The sequence below is a fragment of the Grus americana genome, chromosome 3, assembly GCF_028858705.1.
Source record: "Grus americana isolate bGruAme1 chromosome 3, bGruAme1.mat, whole genome shotgun sequence".
In the NCBI taxonomy this organism is placed as follows: domain Eukaryota; kingdom Metazoa; phylum Chordata; class Aves; order Gruiformes; family Gruidae; genus Grus; species Grus americana.
The window spans coordinates 113,470,453-113,486,687 of NC_072854.1; the positions used below are offsets into that span (position 1 = coordinate 113,470,453).

Here is a 16,235-nt window from a genome sequence, read left to right on the forward strand (position 1 = left end):
GGAGATTGCTGGAGGCTGTGACTGAGGCAGCCTGCTTGGTCTAGGCATGCTTTTTTTTGTCCTGGTGGATGACAGCTGAGACTCCTCTTTCTTTGCCTTAGGGGGGCAGCCCCAATTACAAGGGCCATGAAGGAAGCTGAGTTATTACAAGGAGGGAAGCCCTACAGAGGGTGTGGGCTAGCTCAGGGAGGTTCCTTAGCTGGGGCTGGGAGAACAATGCAGTAACACCCCAGGCATTTATCCTGTTCCTGTATTCTTCCCTAAGTATTTGCTTTTTGGCTCCTGTCAGAGATGGGGGCTAGGCAAACCTCTAGTCTTACCTAGGGCGTATGTTTTTGGAAGTGTTATCTCTCAGCCACTATTCAAGAGTGAGCAGCTCCATTAGGAAAAACAGACAGGGAGAGCAGCTCTTCAGCCTTGCTCTGGTTTTGTGCCAGCTGGAATCCTTAAAAGCCTCTGTGCCCTTTCCCACCCCTACTCCAAATAGTCCCTAGGCCCTGCCAAACCAGTGCTCTAGGGAAGGAGAATCTTCATAGAGGGACAGAGGCAGAGCCCAAATGTGCTGGGAAAAGCCTTGGCTGGGCCCATGACCCAGACTGCAGTGCTCATTCACTCAGCACCTTAAGAAGCAACATTTATAGGCCTCTGATTGGAGACAAGGCTTCATGCCTAATCCTAGAAAGAAGCTTGTGCAGCCTAATCTGACACTTGGAGGAGCAGTTGCACCAAGAGATAGAAATAACTAATTGAGCACCACCCTGCAGGGTCAAAATGGGTTGGGTCAGAGTGCCAGGTCAGAGTGTTTAACAAATGCAACATTAACTCTTGAAAAACACTAAAATGAAGGCTGAAGCAGTTCTTTATTTTGCAACCATGCAGCAATCTGGCTTCCGGAGCCCAGACAGTTCATCTCTTACTCCCATATGCACAGTGTGAACAAAGACCTGCTCCAAACAAAAATGCATTCACAACACCTGCTTACAGCTGTGGGGCTTGGATAACAACATATCCCAACGCCCCCTGCCCCCCCCCCCCCCACCTCCCACTATCCTGGATTCTCGGGCTCGCTACATTACCAGTATTCACCCTTTGGTCACAAAGAGCTGGCCAATGTGGTTTGCATACTTTATACTCTGGGCTGCTCTTCATGTCAGGTATCAAAGGCCGTTAAGAGGAGTGGCAGGGTGCCCACTGCAGAAACGCTGAGGTGTCTGAAGTCCTGCACACACCAGAGTTCAGTCCCCATTGTGGGCATGCCACCAAGCAAGGGTTGTCCCTCCTGTCCTGCATGCTTACGACAGAATGTGCTCGAGGACTCCTTGCCTGATTAACTGCTCGCATTTCCAGCGGGGTAAAAAGTGCTGCACAGAAACACAGACAAACTTTCCTTGAAACCCAGGCAGACTGGATTCGTTACTGCACACAACCAGCTCTGTTTGTTGTGCTGTATGCCTGCTGCATTGTGGTACCAGATCAGACTGAGCTGAACTGCAGTCCTTGGCCACGCAGGCAGCTTGCGGCACATGCAAGGAGCTGTGTGTGCAGGAACTGTGACACACTGCGAAGCTGGCTTAAGCAGGGGGATGTCACGGGAGTGAAAGGGAAGGAAGAGAACGGAGCACGCTTTTGTCATGGGTACCTGGCTGTTCTTCTTCAACAGGACGGTGGTACCATCATCGATCTCAAATTCTCCATAGTCTCTTAAACACCGCACCTGCAAAGCCGAAAAGCAGCTCTCAGATCATCAGATCTCCCATAGAAAGCACTAGACATCACTGCTGACTTACAACACATGCCCCAAAACTTTAAGTATGCCACCCACCTGCTGGAGCCTCAATATAGAGTGGACCTGGAAATTCAGAACTGGACCAATCCCACAGTCTGTGGGCTCTACCTGACATCATTTTCCTTCCGCTGCCTGGAGCAAGAAGCACCCACAAGCAGACCACACTAGCCTTCCACAGAGACTACAGGAAGAGCAGCACAAGAGACAGGGTCTGGGGAACAGCAGCAGCATTTCCAGGAGAACCTCCCCACACACATACCAGAAAATGCTAATCTGTTAACAGTGAAACTGTCTGAAGGAGCAGGTTGATTGTCACTACAAGTTCTTTTGGAGAGAACATCAGAACAGAGCACTTCAGCTACTGACTGATTTCTCACATGCTCTTGCTTCGTGCTCTTGCTTTGTTGTATCAATTGTGTAAAACGATTTGTAGTCTCATCTATAGGGAATCCATTTAAAATAACAAAGAAAACTAGTTAACAATCCTTAACGTGGGAACAAAGTTTCTAATTGATCTGAGAGTTGATTAAGTTTCTGCAAAATGCTGCAAAAACTTCTCACTGGGATTCAGACCATTCACCTCACCACACCCTGCGGACTAGAAATGCCATCTTTCAACAAACTTTGAGCCCTCAGTGGAAGAGGGAGTAAAATGATGTCAGGCAGAATGTAAAGAGTAAAACTTAGAAGTTTGTGGAAGCTTTGGTGCTCTCGAAGATTTTGCTTGAAGACCTTCTAACTTGGGATGGGGGTGAAATGCTCTAAATAGATGGTTGGGCAAAATGTTTGTTCATAGACAAAACCCACCAATCTTGCACTTACTTCGATGTACAGGCTTTTAGGAGGTTTTATGTCCTGTGTAAGGTCCAGCCCTTCCTCTCCTCCTACTGACCTCATGTAGGTAGCCAGAGACTTTTTGTACCGATTGAACCACTCCACCTGCGGACATGAACAGCAATCCCTCAGGCATAGCTGAACAGCTAATGCTGAAAGACAAGTCCCTGATGAGTGAGATCTAGTTTATTTGTGCTGTCAGACTACTGTTCCCAAGCATGTTCGTGCCAGCAAAAGGTGAATGCAAGCTCTTCTAAAGGGAAAAAACTGCCCCAGAGGCAGAGCAATCTGGATTCAGGGTAGGACACATGCTGCTAATTGTTAGCAGCTCTGTAGGTTGGTCTAGAGGTGGCATTTGAGAGCAGCGTGTGAAGACCTAGTTCTGCTGGCTGCGAGTTTGATCTAGCAAAGACCACCTGATCCTTAGAAGTCCCATGCATCACCTGTACTCAGTATCCATTTGGGATTGTACCCACAGACAATGAATAAACAAATCAGTATTTCCAGAAAGGCACATTGTCATGTTTATAGTGGGGGAAGAGAAATCTTCCCTATTTTGACTCCACTAAACAGATAATCCATCAGGAGGAATAAGTGGAAAGAGAGAAAGAGTTTAAGACAAGGCTGACTCACTTCCTCAGCTGACATGTGAAACTGGATGGTGTTTGGCAGGACACTGCCATACTCCCACCTAAGTGCTCGGATACGCAGCAACCGGTCATACCTGGGGAAAGAAACAAGGACAAACCCAGCGTCTTTGCTGAGGTGAGTGCTGGAAAATCCCCAGGCAACACTGATGCCCCAGTCTGCCCTCAAAGCAGAGAGCAAAACCTCAGGTCATTCCACCCACTTTCCTTTAAAGGATGTGATTCTTGGCCTACCCAGTAATTAAATTTTTAAAGAGCAAGAGGAACAAGGCCTTCTCTTTGTCCTAGCATTTGGTGGTACCAGCAATGAGCACAGAGACAGCCCCGCAGCTGCACCTTGCAGAAGAACCACTCGCCTGGGCTAAGAGTCCCAACACGCAGAGCTTGGGGACCCTGTCATTTAGGGGCTGCGCCCCTGTGCCGGCAGGGATGAACCGACGCTCCGTGTCCTCGACGGGCCGCGGTAGCCCCCCGTCTCCCCGCACGCACTCACAGGTAAGCCAGGATGCAGCGCTGGTTTCGGAGCAGGCAGCAGTGCCGAAACCGGATGAGGAAAATCAGGTCCGTCCGTCCCGACTTCGCTTCGGACCTGGAGGAGGAGCAGCAGAGTTACGGAGGTGCGGGCCGCAGGGGAGCACCCCCCAGGCTCTGCGGGACGCGCCGCCCCGGGATCGGGCGCAACACTCACACGTCCGCCTGGTTCCGCTCGTACAGTGCCCGCATCTCTTCCAGAGCCTGCCGCAGCCCCTCCGCCTGCAACACGGAGGAGAGTCTGTGAGAGCGGGCCGCCGGCAGGGCAGGGCAGGGCCCGTCCCGCTCCCCCGGCCCCGCCCGCTGCCGCTTACACGGAAGGGTGGCAGATGCCCGCCGGCGGCACGGTGCAGCTCCCGCACCAGCCCCACCGCCCGCTCGCCCGCCATGCCGCCCCGCGCGCGGGAAACCTGGCCGCTCTGCAGCCAATAGAAGCCAGGGGCGGGGTCTCGCGACGCGCGGGGGCGGGGCCGCACCTCCCGCGGGCCCCGCCCGGCGCCGTCACTGGCATCGAGTTGTGCTCGGTCTCGGCGCTGCTGCTGCTGCCGCAGCCGGTGCGGGGCTTCTCCCGCAGCCGAGGGCTGCAAACACGGGTGGTAGAGCCAGAGCAGCCCCCCGTCCCCGGCCGAGGAAGGCCGCAGGGGGATGTACCAATGCCTGGCGCAGTGCCTTACACCAGCGAACCCCTCAGTCTCGGGCCCTGCCTGAGCACCCCTGTCCCAGTGCTGCTGCCACCTCAGCACCCAGCCGAGCGCCAGGGCCTGCATCCCGGCCTGGAGACCCCCACGGGACAGCAGAGGGAAGCGCCAGCCCTGCAACGGGGGCAGGACAAGCACAACTCCTCCCCTCTCCTCATCCACCCCAGTCTTGAGGCTTATTTTGAATTTTCTGTTTTCTTGTTTCTGACTTCTCTTTGCCCTCCCACCCTAAGGTAAGCCCTCAAGGCCAAGAGTGACAGGAGCAGCACTTGAAGGCCTCCAGCCCAGCTCTGGCTTGGAGCAGGGCTACCCCTATGCTAGGTCAGGTCCACTGCAGACAAGCGCCCTCGCCATCACGTCCCCGAGGAAGGCAGTCCTCTTGCACACCCAGGGCTCTACAAGCCCCTTCAGGGTGACCTCGTGTAATGCGAGCTGTACCAGCAGAGCCTGCGGGATGCTGCGAGGAGCCCACCGAAAGCCATGGGGTCTCTTCCTCTCCTGCCAGCTGGGGCTGAGCCCGTGACTTCCAGGAGGTACCTTACAGCAGCAGTGATGACAGTGGGGAATGGGAGGCGTTACCACAACACTTTTGGGGTCACACTGAGACCCCCAAGTGGATAAGGCAAAAAAAGAGCATTTTTACCTCCTCTTTAAAACAAACAAACAAACCAACCAAAAAACCCCACAACAGGCTAAAGGTGTGCCTGCAGCAAAGCTAGTTTCACCATTCCTTTTCTTTGGTTTTCTCTGGGGTGCTGCACAGAGCTCTCTCTCTGACTACCTCCTCCCCGTAGCACCCTAGTCCTTCCTGGTCCATCTCCCTTTCGCCAGCAGCATCCTTCAGACTTGAGGCTTGCAAAACTAAAGGGAGGAAAAGAAAAAAAGTGTGAGGTGTGTTTCTGGATGGGACAGGAAATTTTTTAGCACTCAAAGCCCTGGGAAGGGAATCAGTAACCCAGGAGCACGGCTTGTCCTGCTCCAGGAATTTACTTCCCTGGCCATGTGTTTCTATGGTTACTAGAGATAAAAAATGACCAGCATTTCACACAACACAGTTACATAGTCAAAAACTGGAGGAGTGGGGAGAGTACAGTGGGGCTTTTACACCATGACTGAGACACCTCCATGTGGTTTCGTGTGCCTGAAACATTTATGCTGCTTGTGTTTAGGACGATGTGACACCTGTACAAATGAACAGGACCATGGCTGGCTCCATTTTAATGCTCTCAACAACAGTTTTATTTAGCATTTTAGGCATGGAGGGAAAATGTCCAGAAATACTCCAGTCAGCTGAGAGCTGGAGATGGGCTTCTGGGGGTCTGCCCCCCAGACCTCTTTCTTGGCCACGTGGTTCTGCAGCCAAGAGACACAGCAGTTGCGTCAGGGGAGGACAAGAGGGGTGACAGGTCAGTGAACCCCACTGCAGGGGGTATTGGGTCACCTCTTGTCCTTGTGCTGCCACTGAAACAGATTTGTGCATACCTTGTACTGCTTCCTTCAACCGCGTAGCATGTTTTCCAAAGGATCTCATCTGTGCGTCGTATACTGGTGTCTGGACGGGGAGCACGTTGCTGTTAGCCAGCCGTGGAGTAATGTGATCCAATGGCTGGTAACCAAAGCTAGGAAAAACCCACGCGCAGCTTCAGCAGACGTTGTAGGAGCAGCTGTCACGGGGGATTTTGCAGGACGCAGTGTCAGGATGGGATGCTGGTCTTCAGAGACATGCTGCAGCCGTGGGGTTAATGAATGGACAAGATGCAGTTTTATGGCTGGGGTGTCATGCAGGAGGGCAGATGGCACGGTCTTGGGGTGCCTTGTGTAAGGATAAAAAGCACCTTGGAGCCAGGATTAGTAAGCAGCATCTCTTCCCTCTCTCCTCTTGTCTGTCTGGCTGTGGCAGGGACGTCTACTCTCTCCCTTCCCACTCAACCCGCAGCACAGAGGAGGTGTGGGGCCTGAAGAAGCTGCTATGAAGCGCCTGGTCCACAGAGGCTATCACTACAGAAGCATGATGCGTGGCTTGTTATTAATCATTATGTTCTGCAGTGATAATGGCCCATCTGAGCCAGAAAAGATAATAGCAATAAACATACATCCCTAATTCCAATTGTAGCTGCTGAAAATTGGTTGTTGCATCTTGCTGAGGGATAGAAATGTAACTGAGCCTTGATTGAAAAATTCAGGGGAAGCTGCCTTATCTTACTCCTTTGCCAGATTAAAAAAGCCTCGTACATAAAAATAGACAAAATGAATGAAGAATTTACAAACATCTATATTTTGTGTTAGGAAATGTGATAAAATAAGGAAAACAGCTGAAGACACTGATTTATACAACTCTGACTATTTCAGGCAATGAGAGGTTTACATATCACAGTTTAACAAGATAAAAGGTCTCCCACAAAATACATAGATGACAGACAACTCATCTGAATTTGACATAACACAGCATCAAGTACACATGTAATGTGATGAACAGTGCCAGGTCATTCCCCAGTTAGGTAACATACAACCTCTTGAATAAGGCAATTCAAATATGACTCTTAATTCAAATCACAACATACCCAGGCAGCATGCAGGGAAAAGTCATTTATTTTGTACATTGGAATGACACAACTTGCAACATATTTCCATTTTATGTAGTTAGAGCAACAGGATATAAACCATTCAAATAATATATATATATATCAAGTCAACAGTTGTCTTTACTGCAATAAAGATTATCTGTTTTTGGTAAAAATAAAACTATTTGAATTCACTAATTAACAAAATGCACAGTGATCAGAAAACCAATTCTTCTCACAACTGTCTTCCCCGGCTCGTTCGCATTTCCCTGTGATGCAGCAGCTGCATAACCCCGGATTCAGAGAGCTCATTGCACAGAAGAACAAAAATTCACCGGTACGTGGTTCCCATGGCCGCAGACTGTGCTGTGTGTGTGCTTTACCGCGTAGTCGCGTGACACCTGCACCTGATGGATGGTGGTGTTTCCGTCACACCTGTATGCACCCCACAGCTTGGCAACTGCATTTCACATCTCCGTTCCCAGGCACCCGCCCAATAAACCACTTACACACGTGCCTGACCTTCAGTGAGTCAAAAGTTGAATTGCACGTGGAAGCCTGTTCACTGGAACAGGGCCCTTGTTTCTTTATTACTAATTAATTCCTCTGGATCTTTACAACCAAGAAATTTAAGAAACTGTGAATCTGCTCAGAAGTAAAAAAAAAAACCAAACCTGAGCCAAAAATCTCTCTGATAGATGGAGCCTAACGAACGTGGATGAGGAGGTATTTCCACTGCAACCGACTTGGGGATCACAGAAGATAATGAAGGCTTTTCCTAGCATTGAGAAGTTCTTTCAAGAGGAAGAAACAAAGCAGGGAAATAAGATTTTTCCCTATTAAAAACAAAAAAGATTTGTAATTTCTGAACAGATTAATCTGGGCAGCTTCTCCATGTTAAAGGGCTGTACATCCCCCCGTTTAACCATGTATCTGCAGGGACTGATGCTCTTACTGAGCATCCCCTGCCCTTGTCCCCATGTGGGGAAGGGGACAGATCCAGGCATCAGCGGGAGTTCTGCTGCTGCCGGGTTGGGCTGCTGTGAGCACCGGGTGCGTTGCAGGAATGGCTTTGGAGGTGGCCAGACCTCGTCAGGCTGAAGCCCCACAAAGCCCTGAGCATGGGTTACCCACATGCCACAGGGCTTATTAAGGGCTAATGAAGGTATCGTGCTCGTAAATAATGAAGAGGCAGAAGTTACCCGTGAGGGGGTCCAAATGCCCCAAGCCTGCAAATGGGTGGTTGAGAGATTTCTCTCTTTCAGGCGACCTACACAGCAGCAACAGCAGCCACAGCTGAGACCTTCTTGCTAGAGAGCTGTCCTGGGCTTCGAAAGCTATCTGTCTGCAAGAGGAACTACAGGAGAAACCAGATTTTCAGAGTGATTGTTACTGGATTCCATTTATCACCATTATAAAGTTGTCTCATGCCTCCCTACTACTCTATTTACTGCTCTGGTTAAAAAATCATTGGCATATTTCTTTGCCCTTAAAAATACAAAAAAAAGCAAATCTTCAAAAGATAGTGGGGAGAAAGGTGCTTTCACAATGACATTCAGAGCAAAAAGAGAGAAACAACATTTTACAGATCATTAGAGAGCTATCTTTGGCAGAATATTTCAAATAAATTATTTTTACAAATATTTTCTGCAGTTGTATATTTATTTTGAATAGTTCACTTTCAGCTATAGGGTCACTGGTTCACTACTCTCTATTAATAGGAAAACACCACAAATATAAAAATATATGAGCTCAGCACAATTTTTAGGCTACCACAACTGTCTCCAATGATTTCAAAAGTTGTAGATCAATACCACAGAAAATATGAAACAGGTTTTCTAACAGCGTGTGTCAGGTTAGAAGATCACAGCTCATCGCTGTTGTAAAGCGCTCTGGGGAGGGTGGCTGGAGCTGTTGCACAGGATAAGCACAGAAACAGGTTGGAGGAGCCGGATGCTCAGAGCCAGTCTCTGCCACTGCCGGACATCCCCCCACAGGGAATCGTCTCTCTCTGACCGTAAGGCTTAGAGATGTCATGCTGGGTGGCGGCCAAAGGGTTTCCACCCTGGGCAGGAGAGGAGGGAAGCGGGTGGGCAACGCCAGGTTCCCTGCGCTGAGAGTTTCTGACAAAGCTGTACCCAGCCCTGTGCTTTACCCGCAGGAGGGAGATCAAGTGCGGCCACTTTCACCCGCAAAGCCGCCTCCTTTCACCTTTGCATGGGGAAAAGCACTCAGGGAGCCACAGGCTTCGCCCTTGCACTGTGGCCAGATCCTGCCCCGGGCTTTGGCCAGGACCCCAGGATGGTGACTGTGCCAGGGACCCCTAGCTTGAGTCGTGGTGGTCCAAGGAGGGGACTCACCTGGTCCCAACCTCCCCTCCCAGCACATGCCACCGAGTCCACTGAACATTTAGATTTAAATATTTCACTTTGTTTATACAGCATGTACAGAATATACAGCATCGGATAATTATTTCCCAGTAAACTACAAGTGTCTCCCAAGATGACCTCTTTTATCAACAAATATATATAAATTGACGGTAATAAAAGAGTCGTACCAACAAATATTATGGCTTTTCAAATAGTGTAGCTGCATTGTGCCATCGAACTTATGAGGAACCACGAGAGAGACAGAGAGATGGGGAGGCTTCAGCTGCTGAGCCCAGGGGCGACCCTCAGCTTTGACCCACTGGTGCTGGGGCTTCGCATTGCTGGGGCAGTGCTGGCTCATGGCGCCAGGTGTGGTGCAGGTGGCAGAGGGAAGGTGGGGTTGAATTTATGACCCATACTCTGGTTTCTGTCTCCAGGCAAGCCAGTTCTTACACAAACTATTCTTTCAGCCCTGCTTTGGAAAAATTTGGCTCTGCCCAGCTGGGGTCTTGCCTGCCCCATCCCCGGCGGGGAGTCCGGGTGGCGTGTCAGGCTGTTGGAGATATCTCTCTCTCTCTCTCTCTTGGTCAGGATTAGCACAAGATGTCTGTTTGCCCTAGAGTGCCCTGCGGCTGTGAGGGGGAAGACACATAGGATGATGGGTGACACAGGACGTGGGGGGTGACGGTGGCAGGTGGCTGGGCTGACCAGTGGTTTGGGTGCGTCAGGAAGGGTGGTCGCAGCGTCCTCCCTGCCTGCCTCTCCTGTGCTGCTCCTGGGGCGATGGGAAGCTGCCCTCATGCTGCCGAGCAGGGGCATAGTGGCAGCTGTCAGAGGAGAGCAGGAAAGCATGAGCCACAATTTTTGGAACACATCACTGAGGTTCTCCAGCACATCAGAAATACCAGAGGACAACCCTGCCTTGGCAGTGCTGTCCCCAGCCACCGCCCTGGCACGGGGCGCCTGTGAGGTGGGTTACCTGTGCCCCAGCACCGCACGCCTGTTATCTGCTGTGCCTCATGGGATGCATCTAGCCACTAGCCATTCCCCTCGCTTTTTAAGACCAGTGAGCCATTTTGAGCTCTTTCTCTCCTGTGTCCTGCCGTTACAGGTGGCCCTGGGCTGCCTCACCCATGGGGAGCATCCACCATCCCCGGGACAGGCTGCGCAGGCAGCTGCCGGCTTCTTGCCTGGGTGTCCCTCCACTCCTGAGTGGGACAGTGGAAGAAGCTGCTGATTTGAATTACATCTCTGCCAAGAGAGACGCGTTTCTCTCCAAGCGCAGAGCAACAGCCTGTTTTCTACTCTAGAAAGAGGAGCAGTTGATTTCCCCGTGTTTCAAGTGTGCGGAAATGGCTTTTGAGAACTGGAGTGGTCACTCAGGCATCGAGATAACCAGACCACTTAATTACAGGGGAAAATTAGTAATGGTTCTAAATTACTGCTACTGTCATTTTTTTGACTAATTCCTATCCCATTTCCCTCTTCATAATATTATGGCCACTCCCTGCAGGCCTCTCTGGCCGAGTGCTCACACGAACAAGCGTGGGCTACCCAGGCCTTGCCTTTGGCTCTGCCTGCAGGATGCTGAGCTACGAGTGGCTCTGCCCGCTGTGGCAGCGATGGGGAGAGCAGCACTGAGAGAGTCCCATGGGGAGCCTGCTGCCTTTGGGAGGTGTGAGTTTTCCTGGTGACAGCTTTGCTGCCTGGCAGTCTGGCTGCTTCTTCCTGGGAATATCCTGTGAGCTTGTTTGTTGAAGAGTGTGTGTGGGTAGCACGTGGTGTCCTCCGCGTCCTTCTTGCTTGATTAATGGTGATGTTTGCACCTGGTGAACACCAGGTGTACTAGAGACCTCTCCAGATATCCTAGGGACAGTGGTAGGTATAAAGATGCCCATCACTGCTGAGTGGTCTTCAGGAAGTCATAGTTTTGATTTTACAACCTCATGCCATGTCTCTCTGGCACAGAGACCGAGCATAGAGGGCTGTGTTGTACCAGACTTGGCATTTTGTGGCTTTTACCAGCATGTATGTGTTTCTTCTAGCAGGAGCTAGGAAGCTTAGGAGAATTCACTAACTTCTCCCCTCCACAAATAAAACTGTTTTGCTGGATTGCTGAACTATGCCCTCAACAGGCAGTCTGGAAAGCTGGGTTATCTGCAGAGCTTTGCCTCCTAATGCTTAATGCATTATGGAAAAAAGAAGCTGGACAAGTGTTGTCAGAAGTCGAGTTGTCGACAGGGAAAAAATAAGTAACGTCTTTCTTGCTAACATAGTGACTACAATGTAAAAGGTATTACTGCAATCTTTTGCTCTCTAGCGCTGCTAGAAGTAGTGTACGCTTCCTGATTAAGAGCAAGACAAGGAGTTCTCCTGCATGGCTCACTGCGTGAGTGTGTTTTCTCAAGAGCTCGGAAGATGAAGGAAGCAACATGGGGCAAACAAATGAAGACACAAGAGGCATCGGTTCATTTTCACCCGTACAGGGGGAGTTCAGCTGAGGGGCATCTAATCACAGCTCTTACTGCAAGGCAAGACCAGGGCAATGCACAGGACTACAGCTGAAAGGACGGGGTAAGGGAGCCATCTCAGCATTACACCGAGCAAGGAGAAATCCGGTTGTGCATCTGCCTACATCCACGCAAGTCACAAAGCCACTAGTTTGCAAAAGCTTTCATTAACACTCACAAATAAGCCTGATAGCAACCTGGGAAACATTCGCAGCACCAGGATCCAATCTATCCTGTGCTAGTGCAGCAATTTTACAGTCACTCAGCAACCCTCCATATTTCTAAGTATCTCTGTAAAGAAGCTCATCTGCCAGAAACTCATGTTTCTGTAGGCAAGGAGCCTGCCAGGGGCTGTGGGCTGGGGCAGAGGGGCACGCAGCCCTGGTGATGACAGTGCCATGGACTGCCATGGCAATTTTCGTCAAGAAGACAGAGTAAGGCTGTCCTTGATGCAGGTCTTGCCCTGCTGTTGTTGGTAAGGGACTCCTCTGAGTTGGAAATAAAGAAGAAGAAATAAATCCAAACTCAACGGAGAGGTCAGGAGATGCAGGGAGAGAGCCCGGTGGCAGTCCTCCATGTCCTGCAAGGGTTTAGGAGCTCTAGGTGTGGAAAAGCATCCCAAGCCATTGCAACTTGCTTTAATTAAACCCTACCTATTTCAAGTGGGGGCATAAAAGTTTTGTAGGCAGATAGATAAGTTTTAGAGTATTTAGAGCACCAAGAACAGGCTCCATTTTGTAAGAAAGGAGTTGAGGTGGACCTTGAACCCCCAGTTAAAACAATTGATTTGCTCTGGAAGCATAGAGGCAGGATTGGGGGTGGAGTTGGAGCATCAGTGGGACTTGATAACGGTGGAAATTCAGCAGAAATGTTTAATCTTTCAAAACCTCACAAGTGAAGGACAGCAGCACAATAAAAGCAGTGCCTGCGGGAAGTGGCTGTAATGGTGCCTGGATGATGAGCAGGAAGGGTTCAGCATGCTGACATTTGCCTCTGCTGTGTGGAAACTTGCATGGTCCTTTGCTTGCAGGGGTTCAAGTCCAAGGCATCTTTTGGAGTGGTTAATCTTTGCCCTGAGATACAGACAGCAAGCCTGAGCTAACAAGCATTGCTGTTTGGTCCAGTGAGAGAGGAGACTTGTCCCACACGGGAAACCCCCAGTTGTGGGGCAGCAGGGACAGAGGCTCCTCTGCATGGAGCCTGAAGGAAGAGGGCATCCAAAGAGGCTCCACAGGGGGGATCGGCACAGAGCAAGCCCCACGTTGGATTATCACCATGTGCAGATGGCCATTTGGGGGCCTTGATATCGCTCAAGGGGGATGCTGGAGGACCCCAACGTGAGTTAGCATATGCTTCTGGTGCATTGCTTCCCAGCAGTACTTAGAACTGCATGGTGTTGGGGGTGGGATCTGTGTGCTGGGAGGGGTGGAGAGCTGTCATAGTGCAGTACAACAGATCAAGGGCTATTTTGAATCAAATAGATAAAAATACTGCCTGGGGTTGGTGCCCACAGACAGCCAAAAAAGCTGGAGGCTGTGTTATAGCTATGTAGAAATCAAGATGCAAGTCCATAGCCACGGCGGCTGGGGCAGGGGGGCACGCTGTGGTAGTGCCTAAAACAGGGTTTCCAGGTCTGAGTGGAACTCCATGGCATTTCTTCCCCATGGCCCCTGATGCTGGACATCCCACCAGCAGCACCTGGCTCCCTGCTTTGGGAACTGCGTGCACCCCAGTGCCCTCTTTCACACTTCTAGAGAGGGGATCCCCAAGCTGGCGTTTACCTTGGGAGAGTGAGAAGGAGCCAAGGCGGGGGTGGCAGGGCCCACAGGAGAGGGGGTCTAGCCGCTCTGGGGGCACTGGGTGCTCAGGGGCAGGGCTGGCTGTTCTCGAGATCCTCCAGAGAGACAGCAAGACCCTGCAGAGACCCTGTGGATGCTCTCAGGGACATGCCGTAGAGAGCAAATCCTGCAGTCCTGCTAGTAACAGCAATCTGGCTATCTTTGCTGATAACAGCTCCTGCTTGGCCAGACGGGCCCCTCTTCTTCACAGCATCCCTTCCCTCTGTGTGAGGGTTGCTGCTCTCTGGTGAGAGGCTCTTGGCACCTCCAGTTCCAAAAGGAGGAAGGCTCAAGTCCTTAAAAGGTGAGGAATCTCACTGTATTTATTGTCCCTTGGTCCTTTTTGCAAGAATACAAATGCCTCTGGATGCTTTCCTGTGCAAGCCAATTTTTTACAAGATAAACAGGCTTTTCTGCAGCTGTGCTGTGTGTGTATATATGTGTGTGTGGTCAGTCATCGCACGCTCAGAGAGGCCAGAGAGGTTCTCAGTGCTCTGCAAACATGCTTCCCCAGATAGGACTGGGTGCCAAAGCCTACAGAAAAATAATGCAGGAGTTTCTCCCGGGATAACATCCTCTGGCATCAAGTTTTCTCTCTTTTCTCTCTCTCTGTCATTTTCTGGCTATGCCCAGCTCTGCCACTCCAGGAATGCAGCTGAGCCTCCTCCTTAGGTACGTATATGGCCCCCAATACTGTTGCACTTGATTCTTACCCAAGCATTTAAAAATAGCTGTAACAATAACACATGGGCTCTGGTTCTCCCCTCCCTGCCTGTAGCAGAAATAGCACGGTGAGTTTATAGACTGCATCCAGACTCGTGGCCAGAAAGGGCTCAAAGCCTCCCTTTTCACTTTTGTTCTTTAAGAAAATGGTGAAAGTGGGGAGAAAGATGGACAAATAACTCTTGCAGTCTCCCCTCACCCCAGAGCCACCACAGGCTGCCCGGGAATGGGTGACACATGGGCAGGCACGTTGTTTGGAGATGAGGGATTTGCATCTCTGGAGTGAGTGGTTCCCACGCTGCCCTGGTACAGGTGCAGACAAGCAGAAGCAGTTTGGGTAGGCTTGATCATGAGATGCTGCAGGTTTGTGGCTCCCACTGGCATCAGGGACCTGCAGACTCCCTTGCTCTTTTCTGTGTGTCCAGGTTGTGGCTGGGATTTGCCTCCTTTCCTGTTGACCCCTGAAGAGCTGGGAATATGGTTTTGCTAAGATACTCAGGACTGTTGCTGCTTGGTGTGCTCCTTCCCTTTGTCCTCAAGCACTTTGCAGTGGCCTTTTGAGTTATTTGGATGTCTGTCTCTCAATGTCCTTTGCACTGTGTTGCATCCTTTTCCATGGAAAGGTTTGCCTTTGGCTAGTGGAGTCATGAGAGGATGTGAGAACTGCTGGGGCAGGTGGATGGATGGAGACTGAGGGTTTGAAGTGCTGTTTCTGGCAACCTCCCTGAGTCCGGGGCTCTGTCAGAGAGGCTCAATGCCCTTCCCTTGTGAGGGAGGCTGGCAGGGATGAGGAGGAGATGGAAGAGCATTGGTACTAGACAGGGGACCCAGGGAGTTGGGCTGTGTCTCCATGCCAGGGCTGTGCTCCCTCTGGTAGCGTACCACTGGCTACATGGGTGTCTCGCAGAGGAGGGTAGTTTGCTTTTGCCTTAAGGATGAAGTTGGTGCAGAAGAGCAAGCATTACACCCTCACAAACACAGGCGGGTGGCTGGGGCTCAGTGGCGTGATCTTTTCCCTCCTTGGCACGGCAAGGCGGCAGCCAGGTAAAAGGCTCGCTGCTCATCTGTGGCTCATCCATGAGCAACTGGACAAATACACATCATGCTTTGCATAAGCTTGTTAAAGATGCCAAAAAGCACATGGCTGGCAGTGAGTAATTGCATAAGCAAGGCTGGTGTCTACTGTGTGATTTAGGCCTTGTCCTAAGCAAGCAATGCTCCATCATCCCCTTTGGAAAGCTCTGTGAGCAGAACAGTTATTTACTGCATGTTAAACCAAGCTGCTACACAAGTCCCGTTTGACTTGTTAATGACTTCAGCAACTGCAATTCATTCTGAAGAAGCAAATGATGAGAGTAAAATACCAACATCACCTTTTGGTAGATGTAATTACTGGGTCAGGAGAGCTGCTTCACTTTCATGATTCACTGCCTGGGAAAAGCACACAGACGTGACTGTCTGTGTTCGCCTGGGGCTTGACAAGCCTTGAAGCTTGACCTGCACTTATCCTGGAGGGTGCTGAGCACCCTCAGGGAGAGTGAGGCCGGCGGCACAACTGGCAAAAAGCAGCATAGAGTGTGGGGAAGGGCTAGGTTTGCATGAGAACAGCCTCGAGATCACGTTAAATCCTCTGGCTGCAGGATGCAGATGTGTTAGTTACCTGCTCTGCCGCACATCCTCTCACATCAACAGATGGGAATTTTGCTGCCTCTGGGCCTCTTACAGACATGGTCATGCT

General features: G+C 50.7%; 1 protein-coding gene across 4 annotated transcripts; it reads right to left on the reverse strand.

The window, feature by feature from the left end:
• Window positions 1–549: 549 nt before the first annotated feature.
• On the reverse strand, window positions 550–4,207 carry GINS1 (GINS complex subunit 1). Of its 4 annotated transcripts, none has more exons than XM_054821366.1 (7): window positions 4,113–4,207; window positions 3,956–4,020; window positions 3,761–3,856; window positions 3,254–3,344; window positions 2,609–2,725; window positions 1,640–1,714; window positions 550–1,361 (listed from the first exon to the last, which is right to left on the reverse strand). In XM_054821366.1, exons 1-7 carry the CDS (start codon window positions 4,185–4,187, stop codon window positions 1,293–1,295), a joined length of 588 nt encoding a protein of 195 aa, XP_054677341.1. In that variant the 5' UTR covers window positions 4,188–4,207; the 3' UTR covers window positions 550–1,292. The 4 variants fall into 4 exon arrangements, 3 of the variants coding, with proteins under 3 accessions (XP_054677341.1, XP_054677340.1, XP_054677342.1); XM_054821365.1 differs by having other exon boundaries at window positions 2,594–2,725; XR_008576492.1 differs by having other exon boundaries at window positions 1,292–1,361; window positions 1,640–2,225; window positions 2,367–2,725.
• Window positions 4,208–16,235: the final 12,028 nt, after the last annotated feature.

Excerpts from the sequence above, each read along its gene's own strand:
- GINS1 (XM_054821365.1), bottom strand. The coding sequence starts at position 4,187 with ATGGCGGGCGAGCGGGCGGTGGGGCTGGTGCGGGAGCTGCACCGTGCC. Across the intron at positions 1,715-2,593 it reads TCGAAGTAAGTGCAAGATTG|GTGCGGTGTTTAAGAGACTA; the intron begins GTGGGTTTTGTC and ends TCGGCTTTGCAG. Across the intron at positions 1,362-1,639 it reads TGTTGAAGAAGAACAGCCAG|CACTTTTTACCCCGCTGGAA; the intron begins GTACCCATGACA and ends GTTTCTGTGCAG.